General features: G+C 42.3%; 1 protein-coding gene across 9 annotated transcripts in view; it reads right to left on the reverse strand.

Moving 5' to 3' along the window:
- CTTNBP2 (cortactin binding protein 2) overlaps positions 1-20,805 on the reverse strand; it is a 170,082-nt gene that overhangs the window by 20,935 nt on the left and 128,342 nt on the right. For all 9 annotated transcript variants that reach the window (XM_042970583.1, XM_042970631.1, XM_042970577.1 and 6 more), the window contains 5 exons: positions 19,796-20,071; positions 17,568-17,663; positions 16,249-16,328; positions 7,270-7,356; positions 7,096-7,195 (listed from right to left, as the gene is read on the reverse strand). In XM_042970583.1, the coding sequence (XP_042826517.1) occupies positions 7,096-7,195; positions 7,270-7,356; positions 16,249-16,328; positions 17,568-17,663; positions 19,796-20,071 (639 nt within the window). The remainder of the gene's footprint in view (positions 1-7,095; positions 7,196-7,269; positions 7,357-16,248; positions 16,329-17,567; positions 17,664-19,795; positions 20,072-20,805) is intronic.

Consider the following 20,805-nt stretch of genomic DNA (forward strand, 5'->3'; position numbering starts at 1 on the left):
GAAGCCATGGAAGTGTCTAAGGAGGGGGATAAACAGGACTTGATTTGTGCTTTGAAATCTCACTCCGGTGCAAAGAACACCTGGAGAGGAAAGAAACAGAAAAACACACAGGCTCTGATTGATGAAGTAATGGGAGCCTCAACCAGGGCATTGGACTGAGCATTTGTTCAGGGCCGAGGCACTGAACAGAACGGTGTTTGAGATGGAGTCAGTAAGACCCAGGGGCTGACTGTCTTGAGAGAAGGGCAGGACCCCGCTGAAGTCCCAGCAGAGAAGAGGTTGTACAGATCATGGAGGCAGAGAGCACATGAGTCAAGAGCATACTTGGGGTGTGGGTGGGGGTGATGTTTCGGGCCTGACGTATCTGATGAGTTAGGCATCCTTTCAGAGATGTCTAGCAGGTGGTGGGACACGAGCATGAGAGCAACCAGGGAGAATTCAGGCTGGAGAAAAAAGCAAATGAGTTTATAGGAGTGCTGGAGGTCTTTGGAGAGAGGCTTAACATTCTAAGTGAGGGCTGTATTGCTCGTCAATTAATCACACATTAAATGGACAGCTTGTGCCCTAGACAAAAAGAGGGTAGGCTGCTGTTCACAGCAGTTCAGCTGTGATGAGGTTGCACCTCATCTTTATTTATCCTGGTGTCCCATGAGGTACTGACCAAGGGTCAAATAGACTGGGTTTCTTTGGTGGAAAGCTCTGTCTTCAACACTGCCAGTCTCATTAACTCATTTTTTCAGTAACACCTACTTCTCTAACTACTTAAGTTCAACATCCTTAAATAAGTTGGTCCAAAGGTAAATTTTATTTGCGAAATAGTACGTGTCTATTTCAGGTCATTTGACAGAGTTTCGGGCCTAATGTATTAACCAACCCCAGGGGCAGGAAGTTTCCAGTTTGAAGGATTAACCAGCCTCTGATCAGGGTCTACAGAGATGAAAGGAAGCCACCCACCCCATATTATAGCTGGAGATTTCTTTTAACCTGTTGCCGGAAAGCCAGCCATTCAGATTCCCTTGCCTTATGCTACTTCAAAGTTCTATTTCTGAAATGAATCTATTCCTTTTGTGCTTTTTTCCTTCCAACTTTACAGGCTGTGTCAGCCCTAATCCTCTCCTGCAGGTTGGCATCTCAGTCAGACACCCCCCATAGCCACAGGGCTCAGGGCTAAGTCCAGGTTTGTATGCCCTTGCATTAAAAGTTCTGGAGAGTTAGTTCTAGAGCAATACTTGTTGGCTTAAAAACAATTAACCTATCACATTTATAGTTAAATCCAAGCTCTAAAGTGCATCTCAAGTGACCACAAGTCCATAATCTCCCCCTCGGGATGGAGAACAGCCCATCTTTCACAGTCCACTTAAGAGAAGGCTCTGCAGGAGTGATGCTCTGAGTCCAGATGAGAAGCAAGGGGTAAACCTTCGAAGAGCCTCAAGTAACACAGCGTCCAAGGACGTAAACTCAGTTATGTGGACTCCAGTGACCATATTCTCGCACTAGGACTACGGTAATTCTATCTTCATTACTTCTGAAAAGGAAAGTTCTCTCAAGAATTCTAAGTGTTACTTTAAAACACTAGCCTAGTGTTCAAAACATTTTTTTCTTACTTTTTAAAATCTTATGTGACAGGAAGTTGTATCTGTCTTACTGATCTAACTACATACCTTACACTGTGGCAAAATGACCCAATTCTAATACACATTCACACCCTTTTTACCAAATAACAGAGCTATGTGCCACGACTGTCTCCCGTGAAAGGCAATATGAAAAGGAAGAGGTTATTTTAAAATAAACACAATATAACCATTGGTGGCAACTGTGTGAGGTCTTTTTTTAAAATGTGTTCTTCTGTTCTACCTTCTTCTTTTCATGGGAACCATTTTAATCTCCATATAAGTTTTAGCTTCTTAAAGCTAATTATTTAACATACATTTGCTACTCTTCCTTCTTGTATCTTTTGCTCATACATTTCTTTTATTCATTCTCTGTGACTCTCTTTGCTGGCTTGCTCCTGCAGTTGTAGAGGAGCAAATGAGGTAATATATGTGCTGTGTATAATGGAAGATTAAAGTTCAACGTGCTGGCCCAGCCTCATCCAAGTAGTTTCAATCTCTTCCTGTAGAGAAGATAAGGTTAAACGACAGGAATAAACATATTCTTTGCAAATCAGTATAGCCCTTACTTGCAGTCATATAATTTGATCAGTTTAATTTCTTTGTGAAAGAGAAAGAATAACTGACAGATAATTCCTATCCCCTCATTATTCTAAAAGCTGCAGCTGAACAGCCTAGGAACCCCTTCTTCCCTCATCCAGACCTCTGCCTTCTCTACTCTCTGCCTTTTCCCATCACCTCTTGACCAAAAGGACATTCCCTGTTATGTGCTTTCTGCACTACAAAAGAGGTGACACCACACCCAGCCGACGGCTCCTTCCCTTTGGCTCCTGTTAGACTCCCTTGCCCTGCTCAAAAGCCCCGAACGTTTCCCCATCCACTCTACTCAAAGTGCACTTTCTCTGTGACCTCTCCATTGGTCACCAGTCAACAGCAGTGGTTCCTGGGGAGAAAACGATGGGCACAGTGGACTGAGTTCTTAGGAGATAAAGGTGGACAGCAGCAAGGAAGATCAGAGGCCACACCCCAATGTTTTTGACACACATTCAGAGAAGGGCAGTGTTTACCCTGCAGTCCATGGGGTCTAACAGCAGGGCGATGACAAGAGTAGCTTGGCCTGTGGAGTGAACCCTCTGGGAGCTGCAGAGGCTTGTGAGGGAGTGACCAGCAGAAATAAGAAGGGTTAGTGATGGGCCTCCACAGTCCCTTGAGCAAGAAATGACAGGTGGAGGGAAGAGAGCGGGAGGTGGAGATGAGACACAGAACCAGATTCAGCTGACTGGGCACGGAGGCATGTGTGATAATGCTCCGGTGCTTAACCTGGACAACTGCATTCAAGGTCTTAGCAGATGAACCTGTATTTGTGTCTTTGTTATTAAAAAGAGAAAAAAAAGATAGTTGATAATTACAAATTGCTAAGCCACATAAAGAATAAACTGTCCTATTTAAAGATGATACACCATTTCCTACACAAACGGATAGCTAAAATGGGTATTTTTTTTGCCTCAGTCAGCTGTCCAAAAACTTCATTTTGAAACTCCGGTTCACTCTATCTTTATGCCCTATCATCACCTGCTCCGTTATCAACTTCTGCACTCTTTCACCTAACTCTTTCTAAATCTACTGTAAGCAGCTTGCACTTGCTGGTACCTGAAGATGACATATGACTAGCATTCCCTTGGTCTTTGCCCATGCTATTTCCTCTATCAGATTCACCCACTCATCAGCAAGTATTCGTTAGCCATCAGTGTACAAGGTAGAATAGAAGAACTGGGTATAGTACTAGCCTTCACAATATGCGTGAATGGACCACGGCAAGAGTTCAAATAATATCCCCCAATGCTTTGACCTGTAGTTAGGTGGGACACAGGTATAAACCAAATCTAATGATGTTAATTAGAGGGAGAAGTATCTGGAGGGATCAGAGAAGCTTTCATTTGAAGTGTCCTTAGAGCATTTTAATAGGGGCTTTTTCTATGGTTTCTGGAAGGGCAAAAGCCATGTCTGTTTTAATCAGTACTGCACAATAACACTGTGCATAGCACCTGCAATGTGGTAGTCACAGTGTGCGTTTTGGGCAGAGGCGGGGGGTTGTGTGTTTATCATTCAGATGAAAGCTACAGCATGAACTAAGACACAGAGAGTAGAAAAGCAAAGGACACTTTGTAAAAAAAGAAACAGCATATTCTATTGGAGCACTGACGCTATTTTAAAAGGGTCAGATATCCTAAAAGAGACATACAAATGGCCCACAAGTCCATGAAAAGATGTATTATATCACTAATGATCAGGGAAATGCAAAACCAAACCACGATGAGACATCACCTCACACCAGTCAAAATGGATGTCATCAGAAAGACAGTAGATAACAAGTTTTGGCAAGAATGTGGAGGAAAGGGAACCTCTGGAGCACTGGTAGCGGGGATGTAAACTGGTGCAACCGTTATGTTAAACACCATGGAGGTGCCTCAAAAAATGCAAAATACCACGCTGTCCAGCAATCCCACTTCTGGGTATATATACCCAGAGGAAATGAAATCAGGATCTCGGAGAGCTATCTGCACCCCCATGTTCACTGCATCATTATTCACAATAGCCAAGATATGAAAAGAACCTAAGTGCCAACAGATGAACAGATAAAGAAAATGTGGTATATCCACACGGTGGAATATCACTCAATGAGAAAGAAAATCTTGCCGTTTTGAACAACATGGTGACCTTGAGGGTATTATGCTAACAGAGTTAGAGAAAGACAAGTACTGTATGATATCACTTACGTGGGGAATCTAAAAAAGCCAAACTTATGCAGAGTAAAATGGTGGTTGGCAAGGGCGTGGGGTGAGGGTGAGGGAACTAGAGAGAGATCAAAGGATATAAAATTTCAGTTAGAAAATGAGTACTTCTGGAGATCTAATGTACTGCATGGTGACTATAATTAACAATATTGTATCACATACTTGAAAGTTATTAAGAAAGTTTTCTTACCACACACAAAAAAATTGTAATTATGTGAGGTAACAGAGGTATAGCTAACGTTACAGTAATTATTTCCCAATATCTAAGTGTATCAAGTCAACACCTTAAACTTACACAATGCTATATATCTCGATTATATCTCAATTTATAAAACAAAAAAGAAGGGTCAGATAAGCCAGTCAGGTGAATCAATGTCTATGAATGGAAGGCCTTGAATGCCATTACCTTAGTTCAGTGGGCGCTGGAGGGATGTGCGGGGCAGGGATCAAAGACAGCTTAACCAAAGGTATGACTGCCTGTGAAGGAAGTTCGAGGAGGAGAAGCTGTAGACAGAGCAGCCACTTACAGGAAAGTAGAGGAAATACAGGAAAAGGGGGCAAATGGTAGGATGGTGCCAAAGGGATGGGTGAAAAGTTATGCCAGGACCCCCCTGGCAGGACATGACCTGGGACAAGGATGAGAAGTCTATGAATGAGAGGACCTGGGAGTTCCACACGGTCCTCATGTTGCTTTGAAAATCGAAATAATCGACAACATTAAAAGAAGAAAATCCTACATTTTCACTAAAAATGGATCTCTTAAGAGTCACAAGACCACATGACACTGGATCTGCACTGCAGAAAGCAACTAGCTGCTGCAGCTGAGAGCCGCTGCCTTCCTGTAGATGGAGACATGCCTCCCCGCCCCCCCCCCCCCCCCCCCCGCCCCCCGAAGCCCCAGCCAGCGTGCTTCACCCTTGAATGTGGCCTCTTGGCGCCTGTGGACATTCAGGTTGTCAAGCCAAGACCGGATTTCAAGTGGGAGGGGCGGAGAGACCAGGAATTAGGAAGAGGAGGTCCTAAGATGCTGCCCCACGCACATAGGTTTAGAAATGGTGTGCTCATCACCTCTGCCATCCTTTATGACCCGATTCACTGCTCTCCACTTTTTTTTTTTTTTTAGCTCTCTAAGCTTAGAGCAGAGAGAATTCAGTCTGTACTTGCTATCTGCCCTGACAGAGTGAGAACAAAATATTTTAGCTTCTTACTTTGAGATGAAACAAGACTGAAAATTGGAAAAAATGTAGTGGGCTTTTGTTATAGGACTAAGTGGGGGAAATAGAAATTTTGGCACAGGAGAGTTTGTAAGGAGCAGTGGCTGGCAGTGATTAAGGGCAGGCTCAGTAACGGTTTCAGTCCTGCTTGCCTGTGTCCTAGCTGTGGCTTGTTCGGGCAAGGTACTCAAACCTCCTGTTTCAAATGTTTTCATGTTTTTAAATCAGGGTATTTAGAATAGGGCCGACCAGAGTCAGAGCTTAATAAAAGCTAGTGATTATTAGTAACAGCAGCAGAGAAAACAGCTTTCTGCAGCCAATTTTCACTAGTTTCTGATCAAAGACTGACCTCATGCGCTATAGTAACATTCAGATTCTAGTGGGATTTTCCTGTCCTTAAAATGCGCTTCTAGGTCTGTGGGATCTCAGTTCTTCCCCAAACCTGCCTCTTAACTTTATTTCTTGACTTAAAAGCTGCTGTTATTTCCTTCTTCCTAAGGTTGACCTAGTCCTTGATCACGGGCTCCAAAGGTGAGACAGACACACTTAAAAGATTTGAATTTGCATTTCAACTCATCCACCACTGATCTTGCAACTGTCTCCCCTCCCCCCCACCCCACCCCCACCAAGTCCCTGCACCCTCTCCCCAGGGGTCTCTGTGGCTTTGAGCCTTTGAAGACTAGAGTCTGGTCCATTTCAGTTTCATGTCAGAGTTGCTAGCCATGCTGTGCTCTGCAGGGTATGCTAACGCCACCTGTGATCAAGCTTTGTGTGTTACACTCTGGAGCCTGAGACAGAAAGTTCATGAAAAAGTTATATTAATAAACATGTTTAATCCTGGTTCTGCCACTCTGTACTTGTGGCAAGATACCAAACCTCTTCCGTGCCAGTTTCTTCATGTTTGAAACAGATTAAGTTACTTACTGGCACAGGGCTGTTGTAGAGACTAAATGAATTAATTACTGTGTGTAATATGTTTAGCAAAATGCCAGTCAATGACATGCCGAGGGTTAGGTGGAGAAAGCAGTTTACCTCAGGTGCTTCAATACGGGTGCTTTGGTTGTAGAGAACTTATGAATAATACTAAAAATCTATCTACTTTTTATCATCACCATACAATTCTAAACAGCATCAGTGGCACAATACTTAGTCCTGCTAGGATGGACGGCTCCCAACACCTCCTCCCTTAGTATACCTCTGGTTCCAGTTACATAGAATGCTCACAACGGATAATGACTTACAAACAAAAGATGGGGGGGGGGGCGGAGAAAAAAATGTGGGATAAGTAATCAATGCAATGCCAGATGCACAAAAATAAATTCTTTTGCAAGTGTTCCTTTTCATCCCATAGCTGTTGGATAATCGAGAAGTCAACTTAAATTTACCCCCAAGAAAGAAAGCTTATTTCCTTTTAACAGCATCACTGAAGATCATGCCCTTCGGTTACCACAACTCAGTCTGCTGGAAGGGTCTTACCACTATTGATGAACAGGTCTATTAGCTGTTCCTTGGAGAAACCAGCATCCACTTCGGCTCTCACTATTTCACAGGTGAATCCTGCAGCCACTTGTCTGTGCTGTGAGAAGAAACGAGCAATTAGTTCATGCTTTCAAGGAAAAGGGGGGGGGGATAGGTGTAATGGGTACTTACCTTCATGCAGAGTGCAAGCTGATGTGCTATGTAGTCTTGCAAACTTCCTTCGGGGCCGTGGAAGATGACATTATGGTACTGCTCGACCTATTAACAAACCAAGAAGAAATCTTCAGTGAAAATGCTAAGAAGAGAGAAAAAAAAAAAAGTGGTACCCAAGCAGGAAATTTTCTGATTGTCCTCAGCTTTTGAAAATATTAAAAATATTTTCAGGATTAACTGCATGCACTGGGCACTTGAAGTCTTTCACTTTAATTAAGTGAAATACTGGCTAATTTAGTATTTATTTACTACACTGAGTAAAAGAGCTGACACTTTATTAAAAAGCATACTCTTTTTTCCCTATAATTTTTATTGTTTAATGTTTATGTATTTTTGAGAGAGAGACAGAGTGTGAGCAGAGAAAGGGCACAGAAAGAGGGAGACACAGAATCTGAAGCAGGCTCCAGGCTCTGAGCTGTCATCAAAGAGCCTGACGTGGGGCTCAAACTCACGAACTGCGAGATCATAACCTGAGCCGAAGCCGGAAGCTTAACGGGCTGAGCCACCCAGGCTCCCCTCTTCCCTGTAATTTCTACAATGAGGTTCAGTAGGTAAGCTAGGAACACAGTGCCTAGTGTATTTTGTCCCTTGCAAATGTTTTGTAATGTTTCATTATTATCTCTTACACATGCTCCTTAGTTTGAATTTTCCCAGTGCTTATTTTACTTTTTAGGGGTATGTAAAACAGCAATGAATTCCACTAAAGAAATTCTGGAAAATACAAAGAAACATAAAGCAGCAGACTACAAACCACTGATAGTGTGAGCACTGAAAAGCAACCACTCTAAGTTATGTTTCTTTGCATAGTTGATATGTGTATGCATATTTGTGTATTTTGTAAGAGGAAACGTAGAAGTGTAATCTTTTTATGGCTGTCATACTTAGGAGACTCTCTTTGTGCTGGCATCTTACATAAAAGACATCTTCATGACTCTAAGATTATTAGATCAACTCCTGATCTAGATTTTTCCATTCTGGAACTCGGGTGTTTCAAAGAAACCTGGGTAGAGATTGACCACTTTTACTCTGTAAAAGAGAAAATCTCCTGCCTGGATGCCTACAGGATTTTTTAAAACCTTTTTCCTCACATGTGAGGATACCTCGCCTGAGAACACGTGGGGATGTAGCACACACTGGGATGGAAAGCCAGTGGCCATTTACATGGGACAAGGGCAGTGACGTCTGGAGTGAGATGTGGAGAGGAGTCATCCCTTCCACCTCGGTCACCCCTAGGACTGAGCTCTCACTCCCCTAGTCTCCATTTGGGAGCAGCTTTCTTCCTGGAAAGATCTCACAGAAAAGGATCTGTATAGGTGAAGTGGCAAACTTAATGAATATGGTTGATGTCGCTCATGTGTCAAGACTGAGTCACCCAGACTTGGAGAAATGTTAAACCTGAAACGGTCTGTTCATGGTTGCCTTATTGTGCTCTGATAAGTTTGTCCTTTTAAAGACACAGGGGAAGGCCATATCTTTGAGGGTGGCTAGGGTAGGCCTGGTAAAACAAAATATGCCACTGGTCCATCACTACAAGAAAGAGGCAGACTTGGGGATATGAAAGGAAGGCTTGAGGGAAAGCTGTTAGCATGGAAGGAAGAAGGACTCCTTCCTTGCCTGGGGCCTTTAGGATTTGCGCTTTTGGCCTCCAAAGAGACCAAACCATGCTTGGAGGAACTCTTGGAAAGTGGAGGAAAACAGGGCTTGACCACTGGGTGTCAGACCATGAGCTTAGAAAGGAATGTGGTCCTTTAAGGGGACCACTAATGAGGGACTAGGGACTGGGTTTTAGGCTCTGAAAGACAACATGTTTGGTAGCCACCAGTGATTTTCTCTGAATCCAGATATTATTCCTCTATTGTTAAGCCTTCAATAAAAAAAGGAGCAGATGGATGCACATTGGGGCTAGGGCAGCATCAGGGAGAATGATATACTTGAGAGAAACAGGACAATGGCTACAGTTGCCCAAGGAACACCAGCATCCGGAAGCCACAGCATGAACACAGCCGTAGCTGGCCAGGGCTGTTCTCTATGGTGCTGGGGGTCTGTGACACGAACAATAGTAGAAGGGCCAGCAAGGGCCAAGACCGGGACAGGGACTCCCCCAGAGACATAAGAGAATATCCTAGAAAATTCAAATAAGATTCTGCTTCTAGGCAGTGAGGGTATGGATGCTCATTAAGGAATTATTGTTAAAGAATAATCTGTTCTCATTTGTACCTAAGAGATGGGGAAGTGGGATGTACTTAAAATTTCAAAAAGTTACCCAGATTTGTCTGGTTGTGACCTCTTTTCCATCCATCTTAAATGGAACATGGTAAGTTCTTCCAATATACATAGACCTATTTTTGGCTTAGAAGATTTTTCTTCCATTATGTTTCTGGTAATTTCTCCTCTTCTAATTCTCTTTTATTTGGAAGGAAAACTAATAATGCTTAAGCTCCCTCTCTGTCCTCTGCAAGTGCATCTGTCCCCCTAGCTCATCATTATCCTAACTCTTGTCTTTTGCTTCTACTTTGGGGAGAGCTCCTCAAGTTAGTCTTCACGACACTGAGAAGAATGTTCACCGTCTCCCTCCCGCTCTGAACCGTCTCAGGTACAAGTTTAATGATGCTACTGCACTTTTAGTTGCTCTCAGAGTTCCTTACCTCACCCAGGTCCTTGCCAACGCTTTTGCTTTTAATCTTAGCCTTCTCTCTACCCTGGCTTTCTTGCCCTGCTTTCAGTCGATCTTTTACTCTCCAGAGAATGATAATCTTCTCAATTTTTCATTTTTTCTCATAATTTCTAAGGTGTGTCATTTTGAGTTCTCACAATAACTCTGTTCTGTTCTGCAGGGTTCTTCCCCAGGTAAAATGTTAGCTTGTTATTAGTACTTTTTTTCGTTCTGTGAAACCACAGGAAGAATCTGCAGTAAAGCAGGATGTGTGGACCATCACTGGCTTCACTTGCTTTCGACTTAATTGTTCAGCTGACTCCCGTCTTAGGTCATCCGCTGGACGGTGGGCTGCTGCCTCTGCTTGTGGCTCTGGGATCCGGCAATAGCTGCAGTGGGCTGGACCTGGGCTGTCCACCAGGGCAGACAAATGTGTGAACTAAAGGAAGCAGGACGCTCCAACATCCATCCTGCTGAGGGTGCTTATATAATATGCTCCCCAGATAAAGCAGCCTCACCAACGCCCGCCCACCAACTTCCTGCTCAGGTATTTCTAGCTTTAATCTCTGAATGGATGTGGAAGGACGCATCTTGATAGGAGGTGGAGGAGGATGGCACTACCAAAAGCAGAGACTGCGGTAAGGACATACACCCAATTTCCTAACTGGTATCAAGTTTGCTTTTTTGAATCATTAGTAAGATGGTCATAGGAAATAATGAAGTGTTTTCCTACCTCACTTCAGGTAGGCCTCAAATCAGTGGGTTTAACACTCTCTTATCCCTAAAGGTACGGGAAAATTCTTCCACATTCTTGCCCAAGGGAGACCTCAGTTCTATTTTCCTCTGTTTTTGTGAAGTTTTATCACTTTTCATAAGCACTTTAGTGGGAAATTGTGTTGGGTACCACAAGACAGGTCCAATTTTAAACCCGAAGTCTTGCACTCTCCAAATTAATCCCAAACTGCCATGCTACTTCTCGGGTAGAACTTCTTTCACAAGGAATGGATTGTTTCATACCAGTGAAACAGGATACAGATTTTCAAGATTTACTGAGTATTCTACCCCTGAGATTTTCAACAAGGATTGCTATTTAATCTTGTCTCACTTCTGAAAACAAGAGCGCTCTATTCATTACAGCCATCTGTCAAACTGCCTACACTGTCTTAAGATTGATTTCGAAATCACCTAACAGCAAGAAACCCGATTTCATAGATACGCTGTCTTCAATTTCAACAACTCATTTGTTCTCGGATTGTAGGTTCTTATAAAATACAGACAGGAAATATTCTATTTAAAATTTTCATTGAAAAGGCCATTCACTAGCAGCAAGCATTCTGTCTTCACATAGTCTAATATGCTTTCTGGAATAAGGTAAAATAGAAATAAATAAATGCAAAAACAAATGTACAGACTTCCAGATCATTCATACATTCTTTTGTTTGTTTAAACTTTATTAGATTTTATTTTGAGAGACAGAGCACAAGTAGGGGAGGAGCAGAGAGACGGGGGGGAGAGAGAATTCCAAGCAGGCTCTGCAGTGTCAGTGCAAAGCCTGACTTGGGGGCTTGGAATTATGAACTCTGATATCATGACCTGAGCTGAAGTCAGCCACTTACCCAACTGAGCCATCCAGGCGCCCCTCATTCATACGTTCTGTGCATGCATTCCATAGGTTTTTCCTCATTTCAGATATTACCAATTTTTTTGTTAATGGTATTCTATCTCATTAAAGGATGTGCTGGTTACCATTTCAGATCTGAACAACAAAAAATTACCAGGAGCCTTTTGCTGTACTGCAAACATGTGAAGCTATGCCAAGAAAACACATTTATCTGCTCTAGCTAAAAATGACATTTCTCCCAACAGCAGGATCTGAGGTGTTATCAATACACATGCTTCATGCCTCCAGCAGAGGGCTCTACAGATAGATAGGTAGACAGGCAGGCAGACAAGACAGTGGGGGGAGGAAGGTAAACATTTTAATTGTTTCGATAGGATATCTCTATCCTCTTTGAGAAAAATCAAACTTCTTAAAGGTGAATTAGAGTCCCCAGAATTACCCCTAAGTGTGTGTTGACAGTGGAATATTTTTGCTTATTAGTAAAGGGACACTGGCCTTTATCACAATTGGTACCAATCCCCTTTATTCTTGTGTCTTCACAGCTTATTCAGGAAGCTCTTATCACATGTCAATTAGTGCTTTGTGACGCAAATGAATTCTGGATTAAATGGAAACAATGACCTCAACAAAGGCCCATCCATCCATTGATTGTTTTCCCCTGCCCTCCAGGCTGTTTTTCTGCAGAATGGAGTTCACCAGAGGAGCTGCTGTCCAGAGGAACAGGGTCTATGTGGCGCCTGTGATGTTTTCCGACTTGTGGCATTATTTTAAAGCAATAAACTCAGCCTCCATTTGGAGTTTCACTTGTCAGAGTCTAAGGGAAAGTTTCTACCATCTAGAGATGGTTTTAGGCCAGGTTGGGCTGAGATGCTGAACTCAAAAAAGAATAAAAAAGGTTTTTACTGAGCCAATAAAGCTGAGATGGCTCTAGCCATGTCATGGCTTTGTAGCTAGGTGTTTCATTCTGACCTCTTCTGACACTGATTTTAAAGAATTTATGTAGGACTTTAAAGCCACAAACAACACAACTACTGTCAACCTATTCATATAAAATCCCCCCAAACAGTACTGGTGCATCCAGCATCCATCCGGGCTACAAAAAAGCTGGAGCCCATGATAGAGCAAAAGGGTTTTTAGCCATATGCTGAGGTCCCTCTTTATAGAATAGATATAAAAGAGAAATGAGAATTCAAGAGAAATTACAGTTCACGGAGAGAAATACACCATAGGTTTTTAAAAATTAGCTTACTGAAACTTTAAAAGCCAAGATCAGACTTGGTTATTAAATTCAAATAAAGCTAGGCCCCCATATAGGAACACAAACATAATACTTTGGGAATTGTAGCTATTAAAAAAAACAAAACAAAACAAAAAACACCCATAAGCTATAACTTTGGACCTAATTGCTCCCTTGTCACCCAGCCTCTAGCACTTATAAACTCTTCCTGCTCCAGACCTCCTCTGGGTCAACACTTGCCCTGCTGCCCAGGATCTTCTTCCACTTTTGCCGTGATGGCCAAAGGATTCGCGGGTGTTGGAGCCCCTCTTCCTCATACAGGGGAACTGCCTTCCTCCTTCTGCTAGGCCCTTACCCACATTTACTCCTCCATGCCCTGAAAGAGATCAGGCTAGAAGTGGCCACCTGCTAACAGCGTTAATCAAGATTTGTGGCCTCAGATACATAACTGCCATTGCTCACAACATCATTTTTATGAGAACAGAGCAAATTTATTCTGGGAACATAGGAAGAGAAGGTAGAATTTCCTAGTTGTGATTTTTGATGGTTAGCATGGCACATATTGGAGTAGATGGCTAACAGGCAGTGGAATCTCAAGAATTATGTGCTAGGGGATTCAGAGTCCTGCCTTTTCTTAATGGTTATTTATTTGTTTTGAGAAACAGAAAGAGTGCGAGCAGGGGAGGGGCAGAGGGAAAGAGAGAGAACGAAGGAGAAAGAGAAACGCAAGCAGGCTCCACACTTGGCAACAGAGCCCTATGTGGGGCTTGATCCCAGGACCTGAGCCTAAATCAAGAGCCGGACACTTAACTGACTGAGCTACCCAGGCGCCCCCAGAATCCTATATTTTGAAGTCATGCTCAGATTAGGATGATCTATTTAAGTATTTTTCTAATATAATAATTATTTATAATCACTGAAGTATTATAATACAAGATTGCAAACAAGTTAATAAAAATTGCAACGGGCTAAGTAAAGTCTGTTAATATACAAAGTTCAACTATTATAATAAATTATTAGTGATTCAAAACTCAATCAAGTCAAATGTTTCCTTATTAACTCTTAGAATGGAGATTTAAGATCTGTATTATTTTAAATATTCAATGAAAGTATTTAAAAATAACACCATTTATTTTTTTATTTTTATTATTATTTTTTTAATGTTTATTTATTTTTGAGAGAGACAGAGACAGAGTGTGAACAGGGGAGGGGCAGAGAGAGGGAGACACAGAATGCAAAACAGGCTCCAGGCTCTGAGCTATCAGCCCAGAGCCTGATGCAGGGGTCGAACTCACAAGCCATGAGATCATGACCTGAGCCAAAGTTGGATGCCTAACTGACTGAGCCACCCAGGTGCCCCCCAAATAACACCATTTAAAAAACAAAAAGAAACGGGGCACCTGGGTAGCTCAGTCGGTTGAATGTCTGACTCTTGTTGATTTCCACTCCGATATCATGGTTGTGAGACTGGGCTCCACACTGGGCAAGGAGCCTGCCCGAGAATCTCTGTCCTCCACCCTGAGTGCACATGCTCTGACACTCTCTCAAGAAAAAAAACCCCAAACTAAAAAAAACGAAACACTCATAAATTGAGAATAGAACTAACAACTAGTTAGTCTCTGGTTTGTTGGGCATTGGTAGCTAAACCATGGCTTAGGCGTTCGGAGGCAAACATACAAATGTACTTGGGATGTTCTGTATATAACGTGCTAGCCGGCATTTCACTTGACAGACCTGCTCAGCCAAGGCTCCTGTGCAGCTGTAATCTGCTGTTATCACCCTTCTGTTCATTTTGTCATCTGGGTGAATGAAAAGCCCTGAGCAGAAAGTTGCCTGGTGCAGAGAAGCTGAGGAGGCAGAAGGGAGAGAAGCGGTTCTACACGCTCATTTTACTGGGCGCGCCCAGGCTCACATTCCTGAAAACCAACTGGTCACTCAACAACAGCTTTAACTCACACAAAGGAGGAAGGCAGCCCGCCCTCCCACTTGTGTGTCGCCCCCAGGCTTACTCTGAAGCGGCAGGGAGGAACACATAACAAAGAAAACAAGTTACAGTCTCAACGTTACAGGACACCATCTCTTCTAAACTAGAAAGCTTTTTAATGTTTTGGTGCTACTGTGGCTATTTTACAAAGGTCATTCCCAACTTTGGGTTTAGCCAGATCAACAGAATGGTTTGGAATTTGCACTTCTCTTCAGGGGGAACAAAGACATCAATTCATAGTTAATGGAAACAATTTTTGTAAAGGGCCCCTGGCAAACTCATTCATTTTTTAAAAAAGGTTTTCCAAATTAAGGCAGCAGGCAAAATGAACGTTTGTTTAAAGTTTTACACCTTCAATATTAGTTTTAGATGGATCTCACAGAGACCCAAGAGTGCACAAACTTAGCTTAATCACTCACTAGCCACGTGGCCTTGAGCACATTATTTCCCTTCTCTGCTTCAGTTTCCTTATCTATAAAGTGGATGATGCTATCTACCTCACAGCGATGCTCTGAGGAATAAATAAGACATGTATGTGCCTTTGGCATATTGCCTGGCATGTAATAAGTACTGGACAAAGGTAAAACATTACATTTGTTCACCATTTGTCTAGAATTTGCTACTTTCTCTTGATAATCATATTCTTGTTCCCTTTAATAACAGAATTAGTTTTCCCTGGGTGCATGGTTGCCCAGAAAGCGACCACATATCCCAGCTAGGTGAACGTGTGTCCACATGCTGGTCAGTGGTTGTGGGTGGAAACAATGTGTGCAACGCCCCAGAAAGGAAGGGGCTTGCCCTCCAGGCTCTCCTCCCTCAGGCTAGAACCTGAGGGTGGGAGTGGTGACCCTCTTTGACCAAACCCACATCAACAATACCCCAGGTCACAGTGGCCTACTGAGAGAGAGAGCCAAGCTGCTGACACATCTGCAGGGGTCGGGTCACCCCGCCCCATTTCCCCCTGCTGGCTCTCTCATCTGCTGGGATTTCTACATTTGAGAAAAATAAACTTCTATGCTGTTCAAGCTACAGTTTTTTGGTTTCTGTTAAAATGGCCAAATCAATACTTTTAACTGATTCTAGCATATATAACTTAGTTCTAAATTATAAAGTTTACAGCAAAGAATCTTGATATTTATAGCCATTCTCTTTCATATTGATGATCAGTTACTTGATGTCAAGTCCAAGTTGGGGAAAGACAACCCTCTCCTGCTCCAGTCACAACACTTCACAGGTGACAGGTGGCAACAGCTGGATGACTGTGATAGAAATCCAGAACTAAATGACCAGCAGGCTTCTAGGGAAGGGGCTGTTGGGGAAGATCATGGGGTTGGGGCACAGGGTGAGTGGGGCTCCCGCTCCTACAGACATGGAAATGGGCCACCCAATACTCCAGGGTCAGGGATGGGAGCCTAAGACTCCCCTTGGCAGCATCCACCTACCAGCCTGAGGTAGTTCTGTAGCATCTGAAGAGGGATCATTGACGCATAAGTCACACTACTGAGGCAGCCTTCTTGGGGACCTGTAAGAAAGCGACACACAGAAGCAAAATTGGTTCTTCCTTATTAAATGTAAATGATCAAGACACAACAAAACTTCTCATAAAAGATACAGTAATGTTTGTTGACTTACGTAGCCAGAGCTAACATTTGACCAAGAGGTACCTTTTGTCTCACCATCGTGAAAATATTTCAACACCCTGAACTGGCCAGTAAACCACCGCTGCTCCCCAGACGTCTCCAGCTGCCCTTCCTTCCCCTGGGAAGCCCACCCATCTCTCCCTGTCCATCACAGCCAGGGCCTTCAGATTCCAGCTGGAATACTACCGCTAGTATCTGCTCCGATCCCTGGATTCAATTTTATTATTTATAAACAAGTGTTATCAGAGATAATCCCAACCCTCTGAAAGTTCTAGCCTGGGACAGCATTCATGCACAGTTCTGGGGGTTACCCTTTATGTTCTTTCCCAAACTCTATCTCCCTCACTTGCCTCCCAAGTTCTGCTACTCTCTCAATACACTGCTTGAGCCTGAAGGAATTTTCTGGGATAACCTCATACTTTTTTTTTTTTTTTCCTAACTTCAGTAAGTAGTTCAAACAATAGAATACAACTTTTAAAGAATCCATTCCCAAATATGGGAAATACATGATAAAATTCCTTTTAGAGTTAAGGGCTGAGAAATGGAGTATTCCTGTAACACTTACTAGCTATGTAACCCTAGACAAGAAACTCAATCTTTCTAAGCCTTAATTTCCTTGTACGTAAAATGAGGGTAAACAGAAATACTTACCTCAATGGGTTGTTATATGGATTAAGTGAATTTATACTTGTAATGTGCTATAAATGATAGGGCCTTCCACATAGTAGGTGTTCACTAAACATTACCCGTACCATTATAATAATCGTATTCATCATACACTGGACTTGACAGTAACAGAAGGCATTTCTTTTAACATGGTCTCTTGTCACTCTCTCAGTACATTAAGTTTAGCTTCTGGTTTGTTCCTAATGAGAGAGGTGATCAGAATCGCAGCAATCAATGGTCAGGACGGATATCTCCACAGGTGTCAGAAACATGGCTTTTGATTTTTCCTCTTCTTAGTGAGACTTTTCAAAAAACATCTAATTACTTAATAGAGGGGGTCACACATGCATTGCTGGAGAACACAGGACAGAAACATGCAGATTTAAGACCCAGCACCACGACACATCATGAAGCCAACACTCTGTCAACAGCACCTCAGTGTGGACTACTCTTACCTGATAAAAGCACAGTGACTCGCTCTGCTTTATTCTTCTTCATAAAGTCCCACGGGGACTGGGTGAAGCTCTGACCTGCTGACCACGGCACATTTCCTAAGTTCAAGAAAACGAAATAAAATGTCAAAGAAGCTTCAAAGTAATTTTTCTTCTAAGGGACAATATACAATCTCCTGTGGAATCCAGGGTTTAGACTGTCAAAAGCACACACAGAACATGTAAAGCATCACATAGGGGTTAACTCCCTAATACAATGTCTGTTAAAGGTCAAAAGGCAAGCCTTCAAAGAAGAGGCTTCTCCAAAGCTGTTTTTAGGACTAAGAGAGAAATCTGGAGAGCAAAAATATACTAAATATTTCTAAGGTTAAGTTTTTAGGAACAAAGCTGATGATAACTTTCCATGGTTCTTCCAGTGCCTGCTTCACAAAGTCTAAGCACTTTGAATGAGGTGAAGTAACAGGTCCTTTATGATCCGCTCCCTTTCCAACAAATTTTTAGATTCCAGAAAACACAGGTTACTTCAGGGGCTCAGTATAAAGGAAGCCTTCTCACAGTCTGGGCCCTCTGCTCATGCCTGCTCAGAAAGGGTGCCACTTCCTTGGTGTCTACTCTAGGGACGGATTAGTAGGAAGTACTTGTTCCGTCCCTTCCCATCCACAGATCTTAAATATTCCCACCACACACACACACTCCCCACCTGTAACTCACTGCTTATCTGTTGGCCTGGGTCCCTTTAATCTAGTTAGGTGATATACTAAAGTCACTTATATACATACATTAATAAATAATGTCATGGTTGCCCGTTATCAAGTGGATACAATTAGGCACTAAACTAAGCCCTTTACCCACAGAAGCCAATGATCTTTACATCTGAAATGCTACTAGGTGCCCTACACAAATATGAACACTGGCACCATCAGGCCTTAGCATCCACTGCTCACAGAGGTAAATCTCTCTGATGGTGGTAAATATCCATTTGCATATGCTTGTTTCCAGATCAGCTGGATGAAGGCTGATGATGCAGTGTCATTTTCTTCTGAACAAGTCTGTGCTGATTTCATTTATTAGACTCTTGGGCACAACCACACCTTGAATAACAGTTTGTTGTGTGGGCAAAATGTGTTCCTGAGAATCATTTATGACATATTATCTTAATGTAATTATTTAACTATACAATAATTCTTCTGTAAGAATTGTAATTATATTAATGATCTTGCCAAAGATCAATAAAATTAAATTGTCATGAATTATCAGCCTTAAAAACTAGTAAAATACATTTTTGGGAAGTGATTTAGCATCTATAAATTAACAGAATAAAACCCTTTCTGCTATAATAAGCTGATATATTAAAAGCATGGTGAAACTCACCGTTTCCTCAACCCTGATTATTCTTATGCAACAAGTGCTGTTGAAAATATGCAGGCTTTCCTATCACACAGACTGGGATTTGAATCTTATCTGCTTTGGTCCTTTGCTGTGTGACCTCAGGCCTACGAGGTGACCTCACCTTGTAACTAGTTATTTGTAGAATGAGTCTGTTGTAAGGACTTGTTGAGGTGCTGTGTATAAAGGGTCCAGCACAGTTCTGAAATAATGGCAGGTTCCCCAAAGATGTTAGTTCTCCTGGTTCAAGAGGAAACAAACTAACCAGAGACATTTATAGAGCACTTACTATGCTCACCAGAAAGTAAATCTTACAAGTTCTTCGGAGTCTGTTTCATAGTGCCTATCAAACAGAAACAGGCAGCTATCACCCTCACTCATCCCATGTGGGAGCTCTGATCAGATCTTCAATGAATAGGGCTTCTTCCAACTCTAGACTTCACTAGGACTCCTGTCCTGGAAGTAAGGTGTTCATGTAGTACGAGCCCTGGCCCAGCCCAGGTACAAATCTGGAGCTGTGTTCAGAACCTGTGCACCAGCAAGCAGCTACAAAGTGGTTTGTTTCTTGCATTTATCAAAACAGCAAGTGGAATCACAAACCTCATCAAGGGCTTTCTTGTTCTTTACTCTCTGAGTATTATCTGAGGTATGAAAACATTTTTTATACTAACAGGCAACATTATGTAATGGCCGCATTGTGAATAATCAAGTTTTTTAGCACCAGCAGCTGCCACAAGTGAGCTCTCATTGTATTTAATCAGTGAACCAAGTATCAGGTTATGGAGCTCATAAACATAAATAAACCCAGAAATTTAACTTTCTCTCCATCACAGGATTGCTGATACCTAGCATGATGGATCGTACACTGCTTGTCCCGAGGCCAATGCTGGAGTCAGTGGTGTTATTAAATGTCACATCTTCCAGACTCCACCATCCATCAGATGAGATTGCTTGGAAATGATTTGTCAGAGCTTGACTCACTGCTTTTGAAAAATCATCCCATGATGTCTGTTTGCGGATATTTAAAGCACATATTGTGTTTTCGCATTCAAAGTCATCGGAACCATAGCTGCCTGGTTCAATCTCACCCACTGAAATCCTTAAGGGTATTTTAAGAGCATCTGTTGGAAGAATAAAAGAATTAAGGGGAAAAATCTTGATAGGAAAAAGCAGCAAAACGTATATAAAACAAGCAGGTATGAACATTTTAAAAACAAAGCAAAGGGCAGCTCTCATGTTTCTTTAGATACTATCAACCGAATGTTCTCCTACTGGAGTAAACTTGTCTCCCAAACTCTTCACAGCTTCTTTGGAACCATGTTGCTTGAAATATTTGTCTTTCCTTGTATCTTTGGCCTTTTGTACTTCATTGACTCTTCCCTTCAGCAAGACTCTCAAGTTCTTAAAAAAAAAAAATCTGAGAAAATGAGAGCCCTCTCTTGACCCTAAATTCTCTATATTGCCCTTTCTCCTCACCTACATTGATAACATCATAAATAAGGCAGGTTCCAGTTGTAGAAGTCACTGTGCTTAGGATAGTGGCTTTGGACTCCTACAGACCTTGGTCTAAGCCTCAGGGTCAGCCTCCTACTAGCCCTGTGTACTTGGTAAACTGATCTCTCTATACCCTAATTCCTTCTACAAAATGTTAGGAATGTGCTATTAAATTATTATGAAGACTCAGTGAACACATGTTTGAAATGAATTTAACATACTAACGGTTATGTGGTAAATACTGGTGAGTATTTAGTAAATAGTAAACAGTAAACAGTGCAGTCGAAGCTTTTTAAGTGATCTTTCCAATCTCTGTGACACCAACTGACTGAGACCCCACCGAGCTATGCAGCACCCCATG

The sequence above is a fragment of the Panthera tigris genome, chromosome A2 (genome assembly GCF_018350195.1).
Source record: "Panthera tigris isolate Pti1 chromosome A2, P.tigris_Pti1_mat1.1, whole genome shotgun sequence".
NCBI lineage: Eukaryota > Metazoa > Chordata > Mammalia > Carnivora > Felidae > Panthera > Panthera tigris.